The sequence below is a fragment of the Calonectris borealis genome, chromosome 1 (genome assembly GCF_964195595.1).
Source record: "Calonectris borealis chromosome 1, bCalBor7.hap1.2, whole genome shotgun sequence".
NCBI classification, from domain to species: Eukaryota; Metazoa; Chordata; class Aves; order Procellariiformes; family Procellariidae; genus Calonectris; species Calonectris borealis.
This window is the reverse complement of record NC_134312.1, coordinates 2,659,493-2,687,355: the sequence shown is the minus strand read 5'-3', so window position 1 is coordinate 2,687,355 and position 27,863 is coordinate 2,659,493. Positions and strand designations below refer to the sequence as shown.

Genomic DNA, 27,863 nt, shown 5'->3' with positions numbered 1-27,863 from the left:
GTGGCCTTCATCTGTAGTTTCGTGCCCAGTGGTTGCCAAAGATGGGCCTGGGTGAGAAGTTTCCACTAGCGCAAACTGTTCACCAAACAAAAACGTTACCAGTAGCTGTTTTTATTTCCTGTATCAACTCAAAATGGTAACTAAAGGTGCTGTGCAGCAATAGCACTTTGAACACTAATGGTTCCTTCATGCAGGAGCCTGAGAGCTGGCACTGAATGGTGCGACAGCTTTATTAAGATTCCCAGATTATAAGGAGCCGTTGTGATCTTCTCGTCTGACCTCTGTGTAAAACAAGCTATGGTACTTTCCTGAATTAATTCCTGTTTGAAAGAGGGCACATGCTTTAGAACGGCATCCAGTCTTGACTGGGGGAAATAAAAAAACTCAGTGACAGACAATAGAGTGTAACGTTTGATGTAAGTGGTTAATTATGCTCTGGAAGTGTATGCCTAACCGTTTGTCAAAGCCTGTCCAGCTTCAACTCTCCAGCCTTTGGATTTTTTTTTAAGAAATTCATTAGTGAAGAGATTTTTTTCATCAGTTCTGTGCCCTCTGTGTTGCATGCTTGCAGACTGATCCAGTAACTTCATAGCCTTCTCTTCGCAAGCTAACAAGACTGAGCTCATGGCTTCTTGGTGCTTTGCTGTAAGCAAAGGCCTTCCAGCCTTTTATAACTTCCAGGCCTCTTTTGTGCACCCTTCTACCCGCTTTTTCCCTGATGTCTCTTTGTTTATGAATGCCAAGGTTTTATTTGGCATTCCAGATGTGAGACCAATACAGAGCGATGCTGTAAACTTTTACTTCTGACAAAGCTCTCTGCTTTATATAGCCATTTTCAATTAGCTAATTAATACCCATTGTCACAGTGGGACCGTCTCTGCTGTTGATTATCTTCAATATTCCCAAATTTGCTAGAGTCACAGCTTTACACAGTAATCCTATGGATCATGACTTGAATTTTTTTTTTCCCTAGATGTAGAGATTTACCTCTGTTGACATTGAAATTCTTACAGCAGATTGATTATATGATGAAAAATAATAATAAGAAAGAAAATTACATTATTCTGTTAATGCTGTTCACTTTATTATATACCATTTTTCCCCAAAAACATAATAATTAACAAACTTTCTGTAGTCATTTTCATAGGAATTTGAAATGGGAGAAGTTCTGGTCCATTCAGTCCAGAAAGGGGTTGCTGCAGCCATTCTTGTATGTGCTTTCATTGTCTGATTAAGCTTCTTATAATTACTATTGTTTTAAAAATGAAGGTGGAACAAACTTAGGCTGAAAATTAGAAGATTTCTATCCGACAGAAGAGAAGGGTTCTGGAATAGTCTTGTATTTCCTTTGGAATACAAAGGACAAAAGGAAAAGAGGAATTAAAATTTCTGGGTCCTTGCAAAATCCAGTATCAGTGGTTTCCTCATTGTTGTATGTTAAGGATCTTGTCACGTGCCTGCCCATTTTTATTTTAGGAGATGCTGTGTTGACTTTTAGTGTTTTGGCTTTTGTCAGATCCTTGTTGGAAACACAACTTTCTCTCTCTCTGTTTATTTAAAGCTAAATTAGTCATCATCATAAGAATACCGGTTAGCCAAGATCTGTAAATTTGTGTCGCTGGACATGAATTCTGTTATTCTCCCTTAATTCTTCTTTAATAGAGTCTTCTATCATCTGTTCTGTGATTTTTTTTGTCCCTGGTCGATATGAGGTGGAGAGGCCAGTAATTATCTGGTCATACCATTTACCCTTGCAAAATTCACGGTATGGTGTTATTTTTCACTTGATTTTCTGGACCCCCCCAAATTTATGAAGGCATAATGAAAAGCAGTGTTGGTGGTGTAGAGTTTGAAACTGTCATGATTTTCTGATGGAGCCAACTGTTCACACTGCAGCAATCCATCTTAATTCAGAGTACATGAGGATGTGAAATACCTATTTACAGCTTTTAATTGGTGGAATAGAGCTTATTCAGAGCTCAGGCCTCCTATCTAAAACCTCACAAGAGGTACAAATAATGAATGAATTTAGCTGTGGCCCTGTGGCCAGGCGTGTTTTATTGCCCATGCTTTGTTCGTAGGTCAATCTCGAACATGGTAAGACATAACGACTTACACAACTTCTCGTGGGGCTCAGCCAAAGAAAAAAAATGTGGATCTGGAGAGTCGCAGCAAGTGCACGCAGCAGTCAGACACAGAAGCAGATTTGTTCTTGCCCCGTTGCAGTTCAGAAAGACAGTGTAGTGCAAGCTGTTATCGGATCAAAGTGATAGACAGGCTACACATACTGATATGACCTTTTGAAATTTGAGAATTTAATTAAGCCTCCAAATCCATAAATATTGCTTTTTTATTAAAACATTTTATATTAATTTTCATTTCCAAAGAGCAGTTGGAGAAAGAGTGCTTTGTTCTCTTGCTTTACGTACGGCTTTATTTGTTTGACATTGACATAAATATACTACGTAGATGACAGAATTCAACCATTGAACAGAAAGTCAAAGTCCTTGTTATAGATGAATGGGATGTTGCAGACTTTACAGTCACTCATAAATCTTGCTGTACGTCCATGTGATTAATGTCTAACAAGGTTTTTGATTGATGGCTTAGCAACTACTAATCAGGTGTTATGGGACCAAATCATGAAATCCCTTACTTCGTTGGTTAAGGCAAGCTCCTGTTCGCTTAGATAGGCAGGAAAATGTTTGGGTTTTCTGTTCTTTTAAGTGGATTTTAAAGTTCTAGCTTGCTGTGTCTTTTAATAAGTACACGGCCAGGCCACAACTTCTAACCTTGAAATATGATACTTATTAAAATCCTCTACTAGGACTACGAGAGCAGAACAACTGGATAACTTTGACTGTCCAGACGTAGGGAATAAATTGAGGCCGATGACATTGGGTGAAGGCCATGCATTGCACAATGCAATGAGAAACGAAATCTTCAGGCTGTTTTTTTGAGGCAAGTAGCTGGCAAGATTTTCAGACTGGCCCACACGTTAATCGCATTGCTTAAAAGTTATAAGGGTTTTAATCTTCATGCTGCAGTTGGAAGCCACATCTACTGTGCGTTGAAGATCTCTCCTGTCTTAACTTCTCTGCTGCTTGGCTGTGTATTGTAACTGCTCAGCCATGCTTACACTTAATTACTTCATTCTGAAGAATTTGTGTAACTGTTGAATACAGGGCACTGGAGCAGAAAGAGCTTTGATCTGTCTAGCACGGTTTCTGCTATGCCGGAATTTTATAACATTAAGATGAACTTCGAGAATAGTTCTCAAAACCAGCTATTTTCACTTCTTTTACAGCTTTTTACTTTTTTAGAGCCTTGCGTCTAGCCATCCTGCCCTGCCTAGGATATCTAGTAATACCATAAATTAACAATTTTCTCTTCTTTTCCCTATCTGTGGCGTTTTCAGACTGTTCTGAATATCTAACCACAAACTCATCTTTTCTCTATTTCACTTTTTAACGAACAGGGATAATTCATTATGTTTCTAGCTCAAACCTCTGTTGGCTTATTGTAATCTTGAAGCCAAGTATTGTGTTACATGCTTTACATTCGTTTCCTAGTCCTGGATATACAGTGACACCAGAGTCGTGGAAGCCATTATAAATAGGTTTCATTCATAATGGGAGAACAAATTGCCAAGTGTTTTTCTTTTTTTTTTTTTTTTTTAGATTTGATTAAGTTTGAGGGTTTAATTACATTTTTGTGGCGATTTTAGCATTATTAATTCAAGTAGAGAAGATAAAATGCAAATATGTGAATACAAACGGATTTGGTAAATTACTGCTAAAACTTAGCACAGTGATTATTTTTACTCTTAACAATAAGCATGTATTTTAAAGACTTGCGCTCAGGTGAACACAAAGGGGACCCTGCTCTCAAAAAGGGACCCCCCAACCCCTTACTGAGTATACTGGGCTGGAGGAAAATCAATCCTAAACTACGTTGGCAGAGCTGACGGCTGTGGGAATTCGTATTTTCAATGGTAAAAGCAGCATGTTTGGTTTGGGGGCTATTAAAGGGCAATTTTTGCAGCATTCCCAGGATTTTTTCCAACAGCATATGTGACCTGCAGCACATCTACCTGAACACATGCATGGATGTTTTTTATTTCTACATATAAATACATAGCAAATATATAGGCATACATACGCATATATAAAGTTTGTTTTTGTAACTGAACAGATCAATATTGCTAACCTTTACGTTTTAAGAGCTCTGGTATGTAATCAGTCTGTAAAGGCCAGCCAACAACCCACCCACCATCTCCCTGTTGCTGCTGTTGATAGAATCAGTTTTGGGAGGAGTGGGGACTTCTTGCAAGGTATCTTTGGTACCATCAGGGTTTTGTAGCAGATTGAGTTGGTCAAGTAATGTAAAATGAGCTTTTACCAAATTAGTGACAGTGGCATATAAGTCACTAGGATCACATTTCTGAAAATAAAGCTAGGTTTCTGTTAATTAGAATTTTTGAGATTTTTATTAATCTTCCAGTCTTACAGAGTACCTAAAGATCCTAGACATTCAAGTTACATTATAATGCTGTTTTATTTTGAATGCTGAGTTCCCCTTCCTTCTGTTGGCAGATGCTGCTGACTGAGTATCTGGACATGAAGAACACTCGCACTGCCTCAGAGCCGTCCACCCAGCTTAGCTACGCCAGCTCTGGGAGAGAATTTGCAGCGTTCTTCGCAAAGAAGAAACCACAAAGACCTAAAAACCCTTTGTTCAAGTAAGTGCTTGACGATGTTAAAGCTGTGCCTAAGCCGTCTTTGGTCCCTCAAGTACTGCACAACACTGGCTGCTAACTGCGGTTTCACAGTGAGAGAGGAGTGTAAATTTTGAGCTGGGGATTTAATGCCCAAGGCTGAAGCCTCGGTAGGATCTCTGTTACGGAATCATCACTGGTTTTTAGAGCGTAGCTCTTTCCAGGGCTCATCTCGGGACTGGGATCCCATTATACAAGCTGCCGCAAAGCATGTAGTGATACATTACACCTATCTTAGCCCACGGTAAATTCAGGACCTGTTAAAGAAACCGATAAAGGAGACCGGACAAAGAGAATTAAGATAACTGTATAATTACTAGATAGACTAAGCGGTTAATCCTATCACTAGCTCCCTTAATTTGGAGTTCAGAGTGGAAAGAATTACGTGGTTGGGAGGAGAATGAGAGAGAGAGGGTGAGAGGGTAGGTGACCAAGGGAAGGATTTGGGGGAACAAATTTGATGTGCAAGAATAAGAAGTGAAGAGAAGTTGTTGATGAGCAGCACTGTCAGGAGAGGAGAGATGGTCTTGTTATTACACCAGATTCAGGGGAGCTGTGCTGAATTTTCATCTCTTCCCGTGACTGCATGTGCTGGTTATTCTCTTTGGCCTCTTGAGGATTTTGGGGGACACCAAAATGTGCTGTTTTGGCAGCGGGTGCTCCAAGTTCAAGGATCACAGCTTCCTCAGCTCTGCCAGCATAACTGCATGTGTGGCTGCTCCCTAACTCAGTACTGCCAAAATAATCTTTTAAATGATTTTTTTTACAATGAGATTGTTCAAAAACAGTTGGTGAGGGAACAAGCAAGTTTCACGGTAGATTCAAGGGAATGGCAGAGTGGACCAGTGGTGGGGAGTTACCAGCAGCTTGAGGCATTAACCTTTTAACCGTGCTCAGCTGCAGCAGGAGCAGTGTATCTGGTGCGTCCTCCGCACCCCTCTGGACTATAAGCTGCTGCAGGGCTTGGGCTGTCTTTCACTACCCATCTGCGCGGTGCTTAGCCGTATGAGGCTCTGCTCTCCGGAGTGGAGAGAGTCCAAGGTTGAAAAAAATATAGTGGAATATTTGCTGGAGGGGGAGCGATCGGAAGTGAGCTGGTGGTTTCACCCTTTATTTTGCTGCACATGGGCATCCGTGAAGTCTGGGTGTTTTTTTTTAATAAAGAACCCCTCATTCGTGATTGGAGGTAGATCATTATATGGTGGCGAAATAATTGTCCTAGTTTCGGCTGGGATAGAGTTAACTTTCTACCCAGTAGCTTGGGGTGTGTGCTGTGTTTTGGGTTTGGTGTGAGAGGAGCGTTGATGGCCCATTGATGCTTTGGTTGTTGCTTGGTGCACCGGGGAGGCTTTTGTTTTCTCTTTTCGGCCTCCCATGCCCTGCCACGTGCAGGGGAAGCTCTGGGGAGGGCGGAGCACAGCCGGGGTGGTTGACCCAGCTGGCCAATGGGGTATTCTATACCATGTGACATCATGCTCAGTATAAAAACCAGGGGTGTGGGGGGGTTCGCCCCCCATTCGTGACACACGGTCGGCAGTCGATGAGCAGTTGCATTGTGCATTGCCTGCTTTGTATATTCTGTTATTGTTGTTGCTCTCATTATTATTACTGTTCTACTTCGTTTTATTTCAATTATTAAACTGTTTTTAGCTCAACCCACGAGTTTTCCTACTTGTGCCCTCCCGATTCTCTCCCCCATCCCACCAGAGGCGGGGGGTGAGCGAGCGGCTGCGTGGGGTTTATTTGCTGGCCGGGGTTAAACCGCGACACTGTGTTTTGGATTTAGTATGAGAAGAATGTTGATAACACACTGATGTTTTAGCTGTTGCTAGGTAATGTTTATACTTGTCAGGGACTTTTCAGCTTCCCATACTCTGCCAGGTGCACAAGAAGCTGGGAGGGGGCACAGGCAGGACAGCTGACCCAAACTGGCCAATGGGGTATTCCATACCATATGACATCATGCTCAGCATATAAAGCTGAGGGAAGAAGAAGGAAGGGGGGACGTTCAGGGTGATGGCGTTTGTCTTCCCAAGTCACCGTTAGGCGTGATGGAGCCCTGCTGTCCTGGCGATGGCTGAACACCTGCCTGCCGGTGGGAAGTGGTGAATGAATTCCTTGTTTTGCTTTGCTTGCGCGTGCGGCTTTTGCTTTCCCTATTAAACTGTCTTTATCTCAACCCACGAGTTTTCTCACTTTTACCCTTCCAATTCTTTCCCCCATCCCGCTGTGGGGGAGTGAGCGAGCGGCTGGGTGGGGCTGAACTGCCGGCTGGGGTTAAACCATGACAATAATGCAGGAACTTCAGTAATGGGAAAGACTGACAGTAATTGGCTGTTTTGGGCAAGTAGGAGGGGAGCTTTTTGTTCTGCATCCTCTTTACAGATTGTTTGTTCTTTTTTTTTTTTTTTTCCCCCCAGCTAAAACTTATTTTTTGATTATCCAGAACTCCCTGTGCTTTGCCCCATGGCCATGTGTGTCTGGTGGCTGTATTCTCAGAGTACCTAAGGCCCCAGTTAGAAATGGAAGTCTTCTGCGCTGCCTTTTCTCCCTCTCACAGGATGAGCTGTCTATGTAATCTTCTGTTATTAGAAGGTTAACTGTTGCCTGGAGGATTTCAGAGGTGCCTCCTGCCCCTGTCATGTTACCCCATGGTTATTCCCCTTTTTTTTGTTTTTGTTTTTTAACACTCCAATGGCTATTTGGGTTGAGAATTACACTCTTTGAATTCACTCGAACTTGCAGATGTATATTGGAGCAAAATAGGGCTGCTCACCTTTTCATATTGTGTCTGTTCTTGGGTGTAGTTGGACCATTTAAGTTTGAGGAATAAGGATGCCCTGTTTCACCTACAGTGTAAGGCTGTATATTATTTTGTCAGCAGAGAGTGAGGGTGGCTATAATTGTTTAAAGCGAAGGTGCGTAACCTCATAGGAGCAGCGTGTCTCTTACCACTCATTGCTGGCACCGCAGTGACAGCAGCACTTACTGGGATCTCTTATTTGGTTATCTGTCTTCTGGCAGCTGTCACTGTATCTGTGGAAATCTCCATTGAAATGGAATTTCTCAGTCCACTGAGGGATGCACATGTTTGATGGAGTGTTACTCTTGTCTCCTCTCCCACCTTCAGTGCTTTTTGTGCCACGCTGCAAGGCTCTTTTTCTTGCCTTTCCATTAGCTCTGTCCAAATCAGAGGAGCCTCCCACTTGTCATCAGAATATCTGCATTTAATTCCTCACTTCAGAAGTCTCTTAGGGCAGGGCTCCACCGTGTGTTTTACTCACAGACGGATGCAGGTGTTTGTGTCGTGTCCTGCGATAGCTTGCTGTAAGCTAATTTTATAAATACTGAGTACTTTTTGCTAGTTGTGTGCTCTAGCAATAGTGGGGAGAATGAGGAGTCCTAAATTGTGTCCTGCTCTCTGGAAATCAGTAGCTAGCATTTGGAAGAGACTTCGAATTGTTGTTTCCCTATCTTTAAAATGGGTGTAATTTGAAAAAAAAAAAAAAAAAGAAAAAAGAAAAAAAGTCATGATGTATTTAGTTGTTTAATGTTGGCTTAAAAAAGAAAACTTCAGATGGGGGGTACTTCGGGAATTCAGGTAGTTCATGCCATCGTAAACCTGGCTTTCTTCTCTTCCAAAAGGTAGCCAAGTGCATGTTCAGGTGGCCGTCTCCCTACAGATCAGGTTTGCAAGATGGAAATTGGGCATTGGTGGGAAAGCAGTGAATTGTACAAGCAGATGTTGAACACCCAATACATTAGTCTCAGGCTTGGCTGTAATTATGTGTAATTCTACGTAAAACAAAAATATTTTGAAAGCTTTGCTGTGGGAGGATCAGCATGGGGAAAGGAGTTACAAGAGTAGAGGAGTTAAGTGTAAATAGGAATGTGGGAGAAGAGCAGATCAAGGAAAGAGCAGAGGAGGGGAAATAGGGGAGAGAAACTGGATGGCTGTGGGAAAGAAGTGAATGTGATGAGATCCTGCAGGAAAAGCCAGTCCAAGGCTCTGAGGAATAATCTGAGTCGCTCTCTAAAGGAGGAGACTGAGGTTTATTGCTGTAGTTTGCCTTGACCTGAAGCTTCTGGTTTTGATGCCTGGAGAAGACCTCTGGGCCATGGCGATAATGTTACGCTTAATATCTCACTAGGGGCAAAAGGGAGCACATCATAAATACAGAGCCAAGAATTTACTGTTCCTTTAATTAAAGTCTTAAGTGTTGTATTTTGTTAGATTGTTATTAGTTCCGTTGCAATAATGCTAACACTCGCAGTCCAAATTAAAGCAGAAAAGCCTCCTTAATAGTAATAAATTTAACACTGTTGCACAAGAAAGCTTACAAATGCTTGCCCCTTTTCTCTGGTGTGATGCTCGTGTTTCCAGTGTCCCTCTGGGCAGCACTAAAGCTGATTCAGTCGTCTTTAGCAGAAGGGTTGGGGAGGGGGCAAGGGGTGTTACAGCAAATCCTCAACGTCTTGAGGTCTTCACCTTGAGGAGTTTGATGGTCGTGAAAGACGTCTTCCTCTAAGTCTTGTGTCCACTTTGGCTATTTGAAGATGCTTTGTCCCAATGCCTCCTCCCTCTCCCTGGTCCCCAGCACCAGTGGCAGAGCTGCCCAGCGCCCAGCCCGGGCACACGAAGATCTGGTGTTTGCTGGGCAGTGCCTGCCCGGGGCGGCAGCCCTTGGCCATGTGGGGTGTCCCACCGCTGAGCTCAGGCCCGTGGCCACGGGACACTTGTGATCACAGAGACACCCAGCTCAGGGCACGGCAAGCCCAGAGCTGTCCTGAGACCTCACGGTGTCAGGTCAGTGCCCAGTCTGTGGCCTTTTATTATCTGTCATGGTTTAACCCCAGTCGGCAACCACGCACCACCCAGCTGCTCGCTCACCCTCTCCACCCTCCGGTAGGATGGGGGAGAGAATTGGAAGGGCAAAAGAAAACTTGTGGGTTGAGATAAGAACAGTTTAATGATTGAAATAAAATATTATAATAATAATAATGATGATGATGATGATAAAAAATTGTAATGAGAAGAAAAACAACAAAAAGAGAGAGAGAGAAACAAAACACAGGAAGACAAGTGATGCACTTGCTCACCACCCGCCGACTGACCCCCAGCCAGTCCCCGAGCAGCGATTGCTGCCCCCCGGCCAACTCCCCCCAGCTTATATACGGAGCATGATATCATATGGTATGGACTATCCCATTGGCCAGTTTGGGTCAGTTGTCCTGGCTATACCCCCTCCCAGGTTCTTGTGCACCTCCTCGCTGGCAGAGCATAGGAAGCTGAAAAGTCCTTGACTTGGTATAAGCACTGCTTAGCAACAACTAAAACATCAGTGTGTTGTCACATTATTCTCGTGCCAAATCCAAAACACAGCACTATACCAGCTACTAGGAAGAAAATTAACTCTATCCCAGCCGAAATCAGGACACTATCAATGGCAAAAATCATGTTTATGGGACTAGTAGTTGGAAAATATTTGTGTCTGCCTCTGAGATTGGTCCTTGTGGAGTATTAGAGTCATAGGATAAATACATAATAATTTATTGCTCCCTAGTTGCCAGGAGAATGTTAGTTTTTAATTTTTGTGTATAGGTCCGTTAGCAATTTAGATGGTGCTAGCCTGTGGCTTTGGTTTGGATTTTACCAGTTCTGGGGGCCATTCCTACTTAAATGCCTGGGTGCTCCCAGCTGATAGAGCAGAGGAGCATCTCTGTGCTTTGCGGACAGGTCTGTGTCACGGGTGGCTGCTGGTAGAGCTGTGTTGATCAGAGGTGGCAGAATGTGGTGCATCAGTGATGGAATTTTATAGGAAAAATATGCTTCTGTCTGCCTTGATAATTTTGCTCCAACATCCAGGGAAGTCCTTTTTGTTTAGAGCTGACTGGTGCTTACAAGAAGGATGCTTCTATGGATGGCTAATTGACTGGATTTTTTTTTTTTTTTAATTACAGGTTTGAGTCCTCCTCCCATGCTATTAGCATGAGTGCCTATCTGCGTGAGCAGAGAAGGGAACTGTACAGCAGAAGTGGAGAACTTCAAGGTGGGGTAGTGGATAATGTGCTACTTTGGATAATTGTCTTTTGCAGGAGCTTGAATATCCTGTCCGTGCTATGTCAGGGTATTAATACCTCTCTACTTTGCCACACAGGCTGTCTAAATCTCTCCAGTTTTTAAGCTCTGTTTATTTATTCTTATTACGTTGTGAAGCAGCAGGGTTTCTCTGTATTCCCTCTGCATTTTCAGCTAGAGGTCGAGGTCTTAAAAGATACTCATAAAACAATGGGTGAAATGCCAACAATCTCACCGTGAGCACTGCTTTTGGATAGTTGGAGCTAATGTCTGCTTCCTTATCTGCAGTTTATTTCCTTACATCATATGCTGAATGTGATACTTACCCTGGATTGCTTTGGGAGCTAAGCTCAGTCATCTCATATTTGAAGTTGCAAGTTTCTGTTGTATGGACTAAAGTGACCAATTCTTTGTCTTTTGTATAACACTTGAAGATGAAGAGTTGCAGAGTGTTTGAAAATAGTGAATTTGAAAAGTTGGACTGCTCTTGCTGGTTTATATTGCTCGTGGCAAGTATTGTATATACACAGAAACGTTTTCTCTCTTCTGAGCAGGACATCATTTCATGTTTTTTTCCTGAATGGTCTAATTTATAAAACTGTTGGTTTTGGGAGCAAAATCAAGGGAAGATCTTGAGGCTGTCATGATAATGTATATCAGGACTAAATTCTTCTGTATCATCTATTCTAGTTTCTTACTGGGCTAATCATAACAAGAAAATAATATATACTCTTCAAATATTACAGTGATGGATAAGGGTAGAATTTCTTCTTGAAATCTTACCCATGATAATTTTCAGTTGGCTTTTAATAGAGGATGTTTTATAATTTACGAGAGAATTTTTGGATGACTTTATGTTCCGTTCCTCCTTTTACAACTTAGTTGTCCTCAGTGACAAGTTAAACCCACAAGTGTGAAAAGAAGCCTTGAGAGACATACAGTGTTCTTGTGGACAGATTGCTTCACTTAGATGACTCTACAAAGATGATCTTAGTATTGATGAGTAAGGATATAATGATTCACTCTATGGTAAATATTCAGATACTTCTGGATGAATCTGAGATAAAGATGTACTGAACTTGATGGTGGCCCACACTATGATCTGACAGCATACAAGAATAAAATAAAGTGGAGATACCTGTCTCTTAAATTTATGCACACTTGGAAGGTGTTTAGCTTACAGCTCTTTACCTTTTGAGACTCAAGTTCTCACCTTCAAAATCCATCACGTGCTCTTGTGCCCAGGGTTAACTGAAAGAAGTTACCCAGTTCAGCAGGATGTTGTAAAGTGTGAGCTGTTTTATAGCCCCATCATTTTCTTATACCAGTGGGCAGCAGGATTTAAGTAGTTACTTCTCTACAGTTAATAGCTCTATGTCACAAACTGCATGGGACAAATGTGGGTTCAAAGCCAAGAATTTTGAAGGTATTGAGGGCACTAAGTTTGGAGCAGTGATGGGGCCATCAGGGAGCCTGCAACACTTGCCTCAAAAATTTCAGGTCTCTTTGGGACGAGTCCTGTTGCATTCTGTCGTTCCCCGTTGCCTCCACACCCTGACCTGACCAGTTGTCCATGTTGCTGTAGAAACACAGTAGAGAACAGTATTGACTCACTCCACGTTTGTGTCGTTTTCCAGGTTCCTTGTGGCTGGGATCTGGGTATTTTTGTGGTTACCGTTGCTGTTAGGCGGAACTGAGGATTTGTTTTCAAATAGCTCCTTTCCTGGGTTCAGAACCCGTTACTGACGGACACAGCCAGATTTCATGAAAGAGTGACTCCTTATTGATATAAGACAAATCTTGAGACAACATTTGTCATGAGTGGGAGATTGCGAGCGTTTTCAAGAGAGGAGGATGCAAAAGAGCTGTGCGGACTTCCAGCTGCTGAGCTAGCGCGGGGTTGGAAAGAACAAAGCCTATGAGCTGACAAAGAAGTAAAGGACAAAATATAGGAATTAGTGTAGATAGGGACAAGATTATATTGCCCTTTCTGGGTGAATTGGAAGAGTTTGAACGTGATGCAATAGGTGACAAAAAGTCAATGTAGGCAGTCAATAGGGACAATAGATGAGATGACTTTGCTGAGAAATCTTTGCAGTTTAACCATCAAGAAAAGTTTCCCTTTGAACTTTATGTTAAAAATGTACTGTCCTCTCTTTCTATTATAAGCTGCTGTTCCCTTTTAGGTAGCTCATTCATCTTCCCAACTCCCAGACCACAGCAAGATCTGCATTTTGATTTTTTTTTTTTTTTTTTTTTTTTTACCCCTTTTAAAGAGAAATACAATTTAATTGTTCGGGTTACTGGAAGGCAGGCATGTGACACTCTCTTCTGTGAATGCCACACAGTTTCTCTTCTTGACAGCCTTATCCACAGGGATGATTTTTCAGTGGCAGCAGGGGAAGGGTGGCTTGTTAGGAAATCTTTTTCCTGAAAAGATCTTCAAAGAAATATGTGCATTAAAAAAAAAAGAACTTACAAAAGTTTGGCTCATGCCAACTTTTTGAAATAAGAATTTAATTTAAATAGCCTTAAAATGTGTGAAGATCAGAGTGATGCTTTGTCATTAACTTCTTTCATTTGGTCTGAAATAGTGCAGTGCACAAGGCACACATTATCCCTCAGTGGGAGAAAGGGACCCGCTGTAAGTGATGTAGAGATGGAAGGATTAATTCTTGTGTCTTATTCCACTGAAATTGGAGGAGGAAGACTTAGGCCATGTATTTTTCCCTTCAAGTTGGACACACAAGTTGTTTGACAATTGTCATTAAAAAGAAGGGGGGAAAAAAAAGCAAATACGTAACTGAAATATCGCCTTCTAGACTAACATAGATGTGGTGCCCCAGGTTGTTGTCAGAAGTACAGCGTCAGAGGTGGTTTCTTCTCTACAAAACAAGTAATGATCATCATTAAGCTTCGCATTTCTTTTTTTCCCCCAAGAGCACGTCTTGGCCATGTGCTGGCTGGGCAATTTACATTTTCCTTGTTGGAGCTCTCCTGCCATTTGTCAAATATGATATTCTTTTTATAGACTGTCTTAAATAATGGGGGTATATTTTAAAAACAAATAAGTTTATTCTATGAGCAGCTGAATGACTGAAGCCTTGTTCATCTCAGATGAGTCTCCTTTCCTCCCTTAACCCCCTTCCTTCATTAGCCACACTTCTCACCATGTCTCTAAACCTGCTTCATCCCCCTCACTGCTTTCTTCCCGGCACCCACCAGTACCTGCCTTTGTCCCCAAACCACGCACTAAACCAAAAGAAGCATGTACCATGGCTGGATCAAGCGAAGTACGTACCGAGCAAGCAGCCCCGCGCTGTGGAAGCAAATGTGCTGGTTGCTGCCTGGCTGGTTGGTCCAACAGCGTGGAGAGCTAACACGTCCTCACTGCAGCCTTTCCTTCCGTGGAGGCACACGTTTCATCTGCACGGCTGTTTTCACAAAACCTCTAAGAATTTACTGCTTTTAAGATCTATGCCTCTGCCACGTTCGGCAGAAATTGGCTCACCAGCTCAATTGTGGTGAGGATGGTACAGCCAGCTGGACAGACAGAAGATCAGATAACTCTTACTTTCATGGGAAACTAGGCTAAAACGTTGCTGTATTTCCCCAGAGAGGTGGTTGCTTGTCGCTGACTGGTGGAATGAATCCCATGTGTGCACCTTATTTCATTCCGCTGCTGCCTTCAGTTACCAATGATTTCTTGGGAATAAACGAAAAATGTGGTTTCTTGCCATTGAGGGATGTCAAGGACTGCAGGAGGGGACAGCAGATGGTAGGAGGGTGTCACCGGGCGGCACAGTAAGGCAGGAGACAGTCTGCAGGGGCCTCCAGGTTTTTTCATTAAATTGAATGTAGCTGGTATCTGGGAAACATGGTTTCAAGCAAAAAATAAAGAGCAAGACCACTGCTATTCTGCATAGTATCTATGCATGTCTGGATTTCTGATTGCGTATTCTGGTAATGTGTTTTAAAAGCACTAACCCCAGTTTTAACTTCATTGTACTGAGCATGGCTCATACATGATTTGTGCATTGTATGTACCTGAAAGGATTAGTTTTCACATGATCTAGCATGATCTAGCCTTCACCAGCACAGTTGCCTTGTGCAAGTGCCTTGAAGTCTGTCTTCCAGGGGTTTACGTGTCTACATTTTGTGTGGCTGGGGCAAAGGGGCAGTGGCAGGAGCTGGATTCTGGAGATGCCAGTTGGTTGGAAAAAAAAAACATAAAAAATAAATAAATGCAAGCCAACAACAGAAGCAAAAGGAGCCATAACCGAAAATAGAAAGCTCAGTGGACGATAATCTTTATTTCAGGAGGTGCCTAATCTGAGCTAGTGATCTTCCTTACTCGTGGATAGCCTCGTGTGCCAAGATTGAGAAAACCTGGGTGGGAGAGCTCCGAGGGCACGAGATGTCTCGCCAGCGGCCGTGCACCGTGCTGCTCGCTGTTGGCTGATAATTTCTAGCACCGTATTACTTTGTCAAGGGTGGTGTCGGTTATAGGTTCCTTCTAGATACAGGGGGTATTGTTGCAGAGTCCTGTGGCCATAGGGAATTCATGTACATTGTGCTCATGGTAACGGTGGCCTCACTTCAGTTTATCAGCAGAAATGGGAAAAGACGTTTTTATACGCTGTGAAAATCTGAAGAGCCTCGAGGGTGCTGATCAGCATGGAAAATAGCATCCGGCTTCTCCGTTACCTGTGCGTGTGCAGGCCCTGGTAGTTCATATCAAGGTCAGCTTTGCTGGTGTCGTACATCTGGGCCGTTTTTAAGGATGAAATGTTAAGTGCTCCCGAGCAGCTGTTGTTCCCATGGATGTTAATGGACTCCACAGCTGCTCAGCACCTCTTAAAATTTGGGCTTGTTATTTGTTTCACCCTGGAAGCTCAGTGCACTTCAGCATTAATTAAACTTCTCAGTGTCTTTGCGGAGTAGGATTTTATGTGGATTGTAGCTGCGTGAGCTGCAGTACGCAATGAATCGTCCTGGGAAGGACGATGGGAGCAGAATTAGGGTCAGAATCCCAGAGTCACGTTTCAGTCTTTTGTTAGATCACACTGATTTAAGTCTGTATATGTTATGGTATTAATGTATATTCATATAAATGGTGCCTTGGGCACTCTGGACGTGCGTTGCAGGAGGTGGCTCTGCAGCCCCGCGGTCGCTGCTGTGCCCAGCCGTGTGTACGCCGCCCTGCCTGGCGGTGGGAGCTCCGGAGATGCTGCCCCTTGAGGAGTCACTGCCTACAAGTGCTTTTGTGCTGTGTAAGAGGATTGAAAATATTCTTCTGTTGTCATTGTGCCTTTGGGTTTATTCTTTTCATTTGTTTTGGGGTTTTGTTTGTTTTTTTTTTTTAAAAAAAATGTGTCCTCTCTGATCCTACTACTTGGGCATCTTGCAGATGAGTTTCTGCTCTTATTGTCACTGGAAGGTAGGGCAGTGCTTGTTGTACGAGCAAGGCAGAAAAAAGTTAAGTGACTTCACAGAGAAAGTCCTTAATAGAACAAAGAAAGAAATTCATTCCCTAAAGCGGCGTTCCCCCAACTACTGGGCACGCTTTGTGTGCTGAACTGAAACAGCAAAAATTCTGTATTTCTTTATGAAATTATTCGAGCATTTTCAGTCCAGAACATCCCTGTGATGCAGTACACTTTTTTAACTTCTTAAAAAATTTGTGTAAGTTCCCTTTGCTTCATTTTTCTTAAGGTTTAGTTTGTCAGAGGTGATTTTCAATACCCAGGACTCTTGCATAGTTACTTTTCTCTTGGTGGGAGTAGCAGAGCATTATATAAATTTAATTTTTAAACTCCAAAATGAAAATCTGATGCAAGAGTCTCTTGTGGATTCTAAATATGCAACACTCAAATATCTCAAAGTTGGCCAGTAATTCAGCTATATATATCATGTATAAGATTTCTTTTTTGCCAGCTACCGTGTGCAGCATTATCTTTCTTATTTGAATGTCTCTTAATATCGGCCATGTGTTCGTCTCCTGGGTTGCAGTGGGTGACACTAGAAGTTTGGACCTTGACTGAATGGCTCAGGCATAACTGTTGGTGCTCAGAATTACCCAATTTCTGCAAGATTAAATGATCAAGCGTGGTCCCAGTGAATTAGTAGGAGGGCTACAAAACTAAAGGTGTATCATGTCCAGCTCTGGCAAAGGATGGCAAATCGGGCTGTCTGTTGTAATGAGACAATAGATACTGGATATTTTTTTTAACCTTATTTCTTGTAAGTAGAAACTCTGAGGATTTTTTTCTTGTTGGCCAGGTGATAAATGGAAAGCCCTGAACATCGCTGTGATACAAATTTAAGTTTAGGGAATGGATTGGGTTACTCGCCAGTATGCTGTTCATCTATTCTCGGTCCAAGCCTGAAAATTGCTTACCATAAGGTTTTAAGTAATTAAGGAAATCAAAGAGAAACTCTGCTAATTAAGATTTTGACGCCAAGAAATAGCAGCGGAGGCAAATGGTATCTGATATGACAAGGGCACAATGTAAGGCCAGGTCTGGGGAAAATGCAGTTATTTGTAGGTGCCTTGTTCCATTTGGATTCACCAAAGGGCTGCTGGAGCGAGGCAGCTGTGTTCGCCGGTGACAAAAACGAATCTTGACACTTTGGATAATGGAAATTCGGTTCAGCACCTTTTAGAGATATGTATGATAATATGTTGTCAGTCAGAGACAATGAGGAGGGGGGGAAGCAATGTAATTCTTGTCTGGTTGAAGGAGATGTTGTGACAAGTGGACCGTCCCAGTTAAAAATATCCTTTAGAAAAGGATGGGGAATAACCAGTTGAAGAATCAGCAAGTTGGTTATGCTGAGGAGGGGGAGACGATTTGATGTTATGAACCTCCTGTCACGCAGCTGCTTTTGTCTCCCCGTGATGCGCAGGATCACAGTTTGCTTTGAGCTTGGGGAGGGGAGGAGAGGGGAGAGAATCGCTTTTTTGTGGTTTGACAGTATTAATGCAATCATCTCGTTCAGACCTTGTAAGCCCACTTATTATTTCCTCTGCGTGTGTTTTTTCTGGTTTAGCGGATTAGCTGTGCTGTCTCTTCAAAGGCTATCCAATCAAGAAGGGGTTATTAAAACTGGGGCGCTTTATGGCTGAGAATTAATTAGAGCAACATTTTCATGCAAAACATCCAATTTTTTGATTAGCAATGGAGCAAGGCCGCAATTAACACTCTAGGAAGCTTAAATTTCCAGCATTTTGATTCTCAGGAAATGAGATTATCAAACTGGGGTCAGGCACTTGACAGCAAAAGGGGGATTATGTGTAAGAAAATAATTTGTTTCTTAATTTTGCCTCTGAGATTGTTATTAAAACTACGGCGAATTCAGAGGGAGGCAAAAAGAGGAGGGAGACACCTAAAAATGGAAGCAGGAGAGAGCCTTTGCTTTATTAGTGTCCTCTTTGCTGTGCAAAGAGCTTTCCTCGTCCTGGCCTTAGTGAGAGCACGCTTCGCGTTTGGTTTACAGCAACAGGTTTTCATTGCTTTTGTGGGGTTAGTCCACCTTTTCCGATCGATGTGTTTTGAGACTCCTGCAGTGGTTTTTTTTTTTTAATATTCAAAATATTTGTATCCAGGGGAAGGAGGCAATCATTTTAATCGACAGATCACTCTGTCTCAGTTCCTTTAAGCGAGTATGTGGCCCGTGTGTTTTTTTTAAACAATTTTTTTTTGATGCATTGCTGGTGTCTGAGGCTGTATATTACTGCTTGGCCAGCCGCCAGGGTCTTGAAAAAGAAGCAGGGCATCTCTGTCGCTTCTAGAGAACACTTAAGTGTTTGGAGGGGGTTTATATCTCCCACTTAATTCTTCTCACTTCTCAGGGAGATGTAAGGTGTTGAAAGTCAGGCTCGGTCTGTGAAATCTCTTCTTTGGCTTGTGTCGGGGACTTTGAGCAGGCGAAGGCAGTACGAGTCACTTTTGATAGCCGGTCGATATTTGCTGACTACTGCAAGTTCAGAGAGTGCCAGTTAACATCTCTGCAAAAGAGCAGGAAATCAGCCGTCATCCGTCTGCTTTTTAAAATGATCATACAATTCTTTTTATTGCTACTTATTTTTGAGCAAAATTGTTCATGAAAGCAAATACTGAGAAGTTAATTGCTGTTAGCAGCCACGCTAGCCACATTCTTGGTCCTGGGTCTTACCTGGCAGTGCCCGCAGCTATTGCATCCTTTTCAGCAGCAGTCACGTTATGAAGGAAGCTCACGCTTAGCTCGCATCTTCAATTTATCTTCACAGGTTGGACCTTACACAAGCCTGGCAGCGCACCTCGTTGTGCTTTGCTCCCTGATGTGGAGGCACATGCACTCCAACCTTGCAATGCACTCCAACCTTCGACCATGACAGTATTTCGGTATTCGGTTTTGGGTCTCTGTTCAGGGCTTCTAAATAAGTCCTCGCTCTTGATTTCAAGCTCTTCTTGCTTTAGTCTTTGACCCCATACATCGTTCTCCTCAGTTCAGCGCCCAAGGACCTCTAGTAATCTACAACGCAGATTGTCAAATGCCGTATGGTCCTTTCTTCAATAAGAAAAACAAAAATACCAGGGCATCAAGGTGTTGTATCAGTAGAGGAGCTTCTCAAATAAAGACTGAAAATCAACGGTGATGGAATCGGTTATGAGTTCTGTCATCAGCTTGGATTATCTGTCTTCACGACTATCCTTCTAGTGCTAAGCTTCATTCCCCTGTTGATATGAGGAAGCACGCTGAAAAAGTACTCATTTTATAAAATACTCCCGCAAATGGATATTTCAGTCTTATTAATATTGCTGGGAGGCTGCTCTGACCGGGACTGGTTTGTGTTGTGTTGTTACAGTTCTGGGCAGAGAGACTCCCAGGTTTTCTGGGACTCGCCGTGTCCCAGTGCCTTGTTTGGAAAGCAGTCATTGATTTTCAAGGTACTTACTTACAGCTTCTTTTCAGCTTTGAGTTTTGGATTACTAAAGAATTTGAGGGCTTTGTGGTGAATTTACAAAGACATTGTGGAATTATCTCATATTATGCAGATTAAAACAGAATAGATGGGAAATGTTTGTGCCTGTGAATGATAATATCCTGTTTTGTATCAATTCCTGAAGTTTTTTTTCAGGAGGATTGGGCTTTTGGAGGTACTTGAGCCATCTCAGCTTGATTCAGTGAGATGTTCAAGTCCTGATATCCATTAAAATCAGTCTGTATGTTTTCATATGTTAAGTTTCTAATGGGATGTAACTTAACCTAAGTGAACATTAAGTGATCTAAATTCAGGGGCGAATAAAAGGAAGCGCATCTCTGTAATGTGACTTATCTGAATTGGAGAGCATCTTCTCTCCTTTTTCCCTTGTATCATCCAAAGCACAGCTTTCTGGGCTAGTCCGCACCAGGCAGCGGACTGCGCGATGTCAGTGCATAAGATGTGTCCCAGGCTGGAACAGATAAATCACGCTTTGCTTTTCTGAAGGACAGTGGAAACATTTCATCAGTATAGCCAGCAATAAAATAACTATGATACAGTTGAACAGGTACTCTTCTTACTGTGATCTGAAATAATATGCTCTTCCTTTCTCTCCGTATGAGCGCTTCACACTCTCCTGGAATTTGTGCTTTTGTGTAAAGTTCAGTAGTAAACCATTTACTTAAAACCGTTCTGTCTTGCTGTTTAGGATCAGGATTCTCTCAGTTTGGTATGAGCAGGTCTGGTTTCTGACAATCTACTCTGCTTTGAGGAATATTCACTGCTGCACTGGTGGAAGTGGGCTGCAACAACCTGAAAGAGTGAAAAAGGGTCCGCAGGTTATTAAGTGGATAGTACTGCCGTTGTCTCTTCTAAAATTCTAATCATCTGAAGCCAAAATCCTATTTTTGAGCTCTGGCTTTCCTTAGGACATTATTTACTGCAGAGCCATTTCCGTGTCTAGTTTAAGGAATGATTTTAGGTTGCTTCCGTATTGGGTTTTTGTTTGCTGCCAGGGCATTCCCGTGTGCCTTTGGTACCCTAGGTTTAGATTCTTACGTTTACCTTCTGTTCTTGTTAATGATAATAGTTTACAGCCATTTGAATCGGGGTTTGGCAGTTGCTAAGTACTAAGCAACACTATAGAGTTAGGCTGTAAAATGAAAAAAAAAAAAATCCAGTGGGAATGTGGATTAGCTGAATACAATTAACTGGCTCAGTATTCGACCTGGCAAAGGTTAGCCAGTTAATCCTGTTCTTTTGGGACCTTTTGTGGCCAGGTTAGCCAAAACTGCAATACGTATCCTTCAGGAGGATACATACTTTTTGAAAGAGATTTATACAATATATATACTTTCTAGAATGATTCCTTTACTTTGAAATTGCTATGATGGCATTATATTTTTTTTTTTTTATTTTTTTTTAATCTGGCCTGTTAAATGGTGTAGAATCCTAAGACGCTCTTAGGTGCTTATGTTTTATGTTGAAATCTTGCTGACATTTGGATTTTTCAGCAAGTTCTTGCTTCTTTTCGTACTGAAGTTTGTCCAGATCCATTCTTTAAAGTGGGTGAAATTCCTGTTTCCTTGTCTGTAATTTCTTTGTTTTCACCTTTCAACTTAATTATCAAGACGGTAAATACATTGCTGAAACATTGCTTTTGTTTCTACTGTTTGATAGAGAAGCTAATCCTAATTTTAAAAAAAAAAAAGTCAAACAGAATTGTCTATGGAGAGTGAACTGCCTTCTTGCCTTTTCTGCAAATTCTACACCCTCCAAGCTGAGACATCTCCAGAAAGCAGTTAGGTATCACAGGGTATGGCAAATTACAAAGCATAGCTTAAGGGTGAGTGCGGAGGCGGTAGCTGTTGCTCTTGCCTTGTCTTGTACCTGTTCAGTGGGTAAAGAAGTGTTTAATCTCTGGCCCTGTCATTCTAATGCCTCTAATCTATATTTAAAGTCCCTTAAAAATGCGAATCCATTGTTTTTCAAGTAGCATAAAAAATGCACCAGGGACAGCTATATTAGCACTTGGATTTTCTCCTTTGGCTTTGATGGATGGATATATACATTTTTTTTACACTGAAGAGTTTTTTATCTTGATAATGTTGAAATGAAACTTTACAGTGACAGAGTAGTGGGCAGCTTTAGAAAGCCCCGCTTTCAAGTAGGGTTAAAGCCATTTAGGTGAGCATGAATTAACATTTCCCTTGTCTTGTAAAGGTCACCCTTTAATTGAGATTCACCACGTTCAGTCCAAAGCCTGGGTTCGAGGAGATCTCTCTTCGCAAAGAAGGCACAAATTGGCAGCATAATCTCGTCAGAGGCTTAGGTTATATGGTAATAAATCATTCAATTCGAAGCTAACGAAACTGCCACGGAGCGTAAAACACGCCAGATGCTTGAAAGACTTTTGTGGCTTAGAGTTTGAATAACAGTTGGAGGATCTGTAGATGTCTTGAGTTTTTCCTAATAAGGAAGAACTGTTGGGAAGAAAGTAATTCTTACCTAATTAAAGGATTAAAATATTACACATTCGGTTTTATGTTAGCTGCTATTCATTTTGTCCAACATATGAATTGAAGGTGTGGTGTCGCTATCTTTTGTATATCTGTGTATATCTTTTTGTGTATGGTATATCAGAAATTATTGCAAAAAAAAAATGGCAACAGCTTTCATACATCCATTATACCCTGCCTTTTCTAGAGAGATAAATGTGTGTTGAGAAGGTGATTCCCTTGTGTAGAATAAAGATGTAACTTTAATCAATAAAGTGATGTGATTTAGAGTTCTAAAGATACAAAGGCTAACACTTTCTGAAGGGCTCTTTGGGCTAAGTGCATAAATTGTTGTTGAAGTTTTTTCTTAATATATCATGTACGATATTAGAATATTTTGTTATCAGAAGATAGAAATAGGGGTATTTTTCAGGTGAGGAGGGTATCATAGAAGAAGGTTTTGCATCCAATAATAATGTGAGTAGATGGATAGGGAAAAGGGTATTTTCGTGGAGGCTGGAGATGGAGAAAGGGAATGGCCATGAGAAGCACCAGAGCTTTGAAGCCTCTTGTCAATCGGTTTTTAAATCTCTAACCTTCTGGCTTTTTTTTGTTGTTTTTTGGAGCTTGAATGGAATTGTCCATTCATGGCTGCCTGCGTGTATCGCAGCGAACGGTTTGGGTTAGGAGGTTGACTGCTGCTTGTACACATGTTACAGTGCAGAGACCTGGCACCTATAATTCGTGTAGAAATGTCCCTGTTCTGCTGTCGATTGACTGAAGATCTGGCCTCTTGTACCCTCCCCATTTCACTTCTTGTTGTTTGGTCTTTTCATAGCAGCTCACCAGATCAAGGCCAGCATCACCTGTAAGGACCTGGCCAGTGCACCAAATGCAAATGAACCTCATTGCTTTTGGATTGGAGTGGAGAAATTCTGCTTTCTGTCTTCCCCGTTGTGCCCATGTTCTTTCAAGTGACTAGAGAGATGAGGTGGTGGGAGTATAGGAGAGGAGCCTCATTGTTTTCGTTCTATTACAAGGTCCGTCCGACAAGAAGTCGTGGAAGGACATGGTGTGCATGTTGGATACATCTTTAATAGGAGCTTGTTTTGTCCAATTCAACTCAAAGATCTGAACTTGGATGCATTCATGGAAAAACGATTCAATGAACAACTTTGTGCTGAGAAAACTGCACCTTCCCCTCAAACTGTACCCCAGTATCTCTCTGGCCAGATAATGATAGCGTGATGTGCGCAGGCTCCGTGGGGTGACCCTTGTGGTCATCTGTGCCAGCTCTTTGGGACATGTCCTGGGCAAGGCCGTTTCATTATACAGAGGTGAAGGCCTCAAAGGTTACTTCTGAACCCTATGAATTTGCTAGTAGTTTTGCTGTCCTTTCACTGGAGTTGTAGATACTTGAGTGATCTGAGCTTGCAAGCTGCTTCTGCAAGGATATGGGGTGGTTGAAGCAGGAAGAAAGGTGCTTCAGAAGGCTTTAAAGTCTGTTCTTTTCATGTTAACTGTCACAAAAAAATAAGCTTTCAGGCAAGACAAGAGACATTTCTTTGCCTCACTTTTCCCTGCAGTGTTTGGAGTGTTAGGACTTTTCAGGAGTCCCAGGACTGGTCTCCTGAGGTGGCTGCTCTTCTGTGGATACTTTCTCTCTCTAGTTCCTACCCAGTCTCCTCCTAAAATTAGGAGACCCCCTTTTTGCTTATGACAAGGGTCCGTTTTCGTCAGTGGGTTCACAGTTTCAGCAAATGCCTCATACTGTCACAGGATCCTTGGGTTTTGCTTCTCCAGTGGTGATCAGGATCAGATCAATTGGCTCGTTTTGGGAGAGGAGTGTGCATGTGAAGCTTTCTTCCCAAGAATTCATCATTTGATTATACACAGAGCAAAGGTTGGTCACTCTTTTTAGTTACTAATATGCCATATTTATATCTAATTTCATGAAGAAACGGTAGAGGGAGGGTAACCAAGCTCCATGTTCAAAGTGGCATTTGCAGTTCCTCACATGTATGTGCGCACCAGGGTCTGAATTTAAATTCATGCTCTGTATATAGATTTCCCAAATTTTCACGCTTCCATTGCCAGTCTTTTGAGCCATGTAGTCACTACAAAGGCGGAGAAGTTGTTGAAACCAGATTTTTCTATGTGTTTTCTCCATATAAAACTTCTGCAGCTGCTTGAAGGAGGCTGTTCCAAGTTTGCTGGAGAAACCCAGACTGATTCTTTTTCCTCTAAATATTGGGTACAGCAAATACTCGCTGAAGATCTCATTAGTGTTTTCATATTTCATTGTAATTACTTAATAGTATAATAGCAAAGACTTGATGCTCAGTAGCTGGATTCTTTTACATAATATCAAAAATATTCTAAGCGATTAGGGGCTTAGAGTGCATCTGTGCGCCTCTTTGGGAATTTTAATTGCACTGATCATGTGGTTGTGTTTGACTTAATTGTCACCAGTAGTTATTGGATGAGATCCCTTGCATAAGCACTGTATTCACTGTACCTCAATGGCATGTAGAAATGTGTGAACGAATGTAACAAATGGCACTTTCTTTGTCTGCTTAATGAATATGTAAGTGATTTCAAATGGCCTCTTCCCTAGACTCTAACTATGTATTTCGTACATAATGGGAGATACGTTGATATTATGTGAAAAAGCTATAATTCCAGTAATAATTGGTTTATAGCACACTCAGTGCTTTTCCCTCAGCAAGGTAAGATGCCAATTTGGCATGACCCCAGGTTAAATAAGGAAGAAGCACGTGCCCAGCGTGTGGTTGTACGATATCATGATGCTTGGGGTCAGTTGCCAGCCGTGGGAAATAAGCGCTAGTGCCTTTTTTAGCTACTGTGGAAATGGGAGGATTTACTTAGAGTTGGCTGAAAGTTATTTGCACAAAATATTTGGTGAAATCTAAAGTCTGTAATAGTTCAGGGGCCACGATGTTAAATAGTTTTTGTGCTATGTGTACTCAGAAGGGCGTTACTACATTTTAAAGATAATTACTGTGCAAAAAGCAATCAAAACCCACTTCATCTGGAAATGTCCCTATTTTTTATGTGTGTTCAGTATTTCACCCCAAGAGGACCAGGCAGTTTCTCGGTGACCTTGCAGAATCCTAAAATAGAGAAGTACTTGGGTAGCATCGGAAGCATTTGTAAAATCCACGCTGTTAAAATATTGGGCAAATGGGGAATTTTACAGCTGGAAAAATGAGTATGCTAGATTGAGTTAGAAAAGACAGTGCTCAGTCTTGTAATCTAAATGTCCCAGCCAAGAAACATGCTGTGCCCTTGGGTCGTTCGGGTGTCCCTTCGTTGGGCACATGGTCATGTTAACACGGTAAAACTGGACATAGTGTCTGTGGAAAGTGCCTCTTCCGAAACATCTTCCAGCAGGCTTTGGGTGTGCTGAAATCGTGCTCATACTAGAGCGTGTCTTGAGAAACCTAATCAAGAGTCTCTGTATTGGATATGAAATTGTGCCTGAAGCTTGGTTTTGATGTCTGTGTTCTTAATATTAAAGCACCTAAAGCAGTTTTTTTGGAGGATCAGGGTTTTTACGCAGAAGATAAATTTCTTGATTGTGAGATTTATTGGTATTGAGGAGAGAGGGAAAGAGGGAGGAAAAATCCTCTGATACCTAAATGAGTCTGCAACGTAAAGCTATTGCACGTCGTATAGGAAAGAGTCTTCTGTTGATGGCGTAACGGGCTGTGTCATTCCGTGCATTGCTTCTATATTTATTTTTTTATCTTGTGAATTAATTTGTAAGTGAAGCATTGTGGTGCAGAAAGCAAAAATTAAATGATTCACCAGCAGTGACTTCTTATATTATTTCCCTCTCTGACTTAAATCATAGAATCATAGAATCGAAAAGACCCTTAAGATCATCAACCATTAACCCAGCACTGCCAACTCCACCACTAAACCATGTCCCTAAGTGCAACTTCTACGTGTCTTTTAAATACCTCCATCAAGCATTAGATACTTCTAAATGCAACCTTCACCTCAGAATCTGGATACCAATGTATTTCTTGCAACCTTTTGCCTTCCGATTAGTTCCCTGGAAGAGAAGCGCTTAGGACTCTATTAGTGGTAATAGCTGGCGCATGTGTATATAAAGAGGAGATGATGTATTGCGAGATACGTTTCCACGTAAATATCTGAGAATTCTGGTGGTGTTAATACATGTCTGTTATCCCTAATTGATGAGTTCGGTGCTGTGTTGGGTATTTCACGTATCTGGGGGGAAAAAAAGCTCGACAGAAGGCCTTTCCTTACTTTGTCAGCTTACTTGATAACTGAAGGAAGTCAAGTGTTTGTTTAGCGGCGCGATAAGGAGGTGTGCTGTGTCTGAATACCCAGTTGCGTTACTGTTACAAACACAGATGTCAGGCTATAATTTTCAGTTTCAATAGACCAGTTTGGCATTATTACATTAACCATACCAGATTGAGCACTTATCTCTACTGTTATATTGTGTCTGTAATTATATAGTGCCTTACTACCAGTATATTCTCGTAGAGCTTGTTTGGAATATAGAATAGTGTATTAAAGATAAAAGCCAGGGGTGGTTTTTACTGAAAATATTTATAGCTATTTTTCCCCGCTTGTTTTAGGAACTAATTTCATTTATAAAAGTTTATATAATTGCTGTAGGGCTTATCTTGGTTTGTGTTATAGTTAAATGCTCTATATTCTTTCTTATTAATAATCATCAGTTACTTGATCCTTTTTTGGAGCCCACGTTTTTCATCCAGAAATAATGACCGGTTCATACATTTGCGTGTCTGAACTATTCAGCTTCAGACCAAGGGGCTTTGTGTTTGCAGTGACATGTGGAGTTTGGGGCAGGAATAACCTGAGATACTGGGCGATGTGTAAATGGTGCTGTGCCATCTGTGCACCTTAATTTCATTTGGTATCCTGCAGGTAAGAATCATTTGTCTAGCTAAAGGTTTTATTTTTAAGACCATTTTTGTAAGTAGAGGATCCAATTTAGGAATTTAACAAAAAGTCGCCCACTGTAGCTTGGCCTTTACCTTTGTATGACAAAAGGCACTTATCCTATTTCAGGTGCTACAACTACAAAGAAAAAAGGGGAGAATAATTTTATTTTCTCCTGTTGAGTGGGCATAGAGATCTGAAATAGAGAGATACATCTGCTTGAGGAAGGAAAAAAATACAGCATCTCTTGTCTGACAGGTAGAAGAGCAGATGCCCTATTCCCAGTCAAAAGATGCTACAAAAAGTAGGTGGAGGATTGCCAGATCTCTGAATTGTGTCCTTCTCTGCGACTGCTTTTACTGCTCTGGAAAACTAGAGTCCTTGCACAGAAAACTTGTTGTTACATTGAAAAATGATTTTAAGTAGTCTGAACATCTAAGACACATTGCAGAGTAGGTAATATCTGCTAATATATATAGTTGTAGCATAGTTGGTGATTGACTGTTTAAAATTTTATGTGCTGTCCTGGGTAGAGTTTGGTCTGTATATGCAGCAAGGCATTAAAGTGAAAGACTT

General features: G+C 41.7%; 1 protein-coding gene across 16 annotated transcripts in view; it reads left to right on the top strand.

Moving 5' to 3' along the window:
* Nucleotides 1–27,863, top strand: part of EXOC4 (exocyst complex component 4) — a 404,931-nt gene that overhangs the window by 102,196 nt on the left and 274,872 nt on the right. For all 16 annotated transcript variants that reach the window (XM_075142390.1, XM_075142380.1, XM_075142401.1 and 13 more), the window contains exons 8-9: nucleotides 4,596–4,741; nucleotides 10,739–10,827. In XM_075142390.1, coding sequence (XP_074998491.1) covers nucleotides 4,596–4,741; nucleotides 10,739–10,827 — 235 coding nt within the window. The remainder of the gene's footprint in view (nucleotides 1–4,595; nucleotides 4,742–10,738; nucleotides 10,828–27,863) is intronic.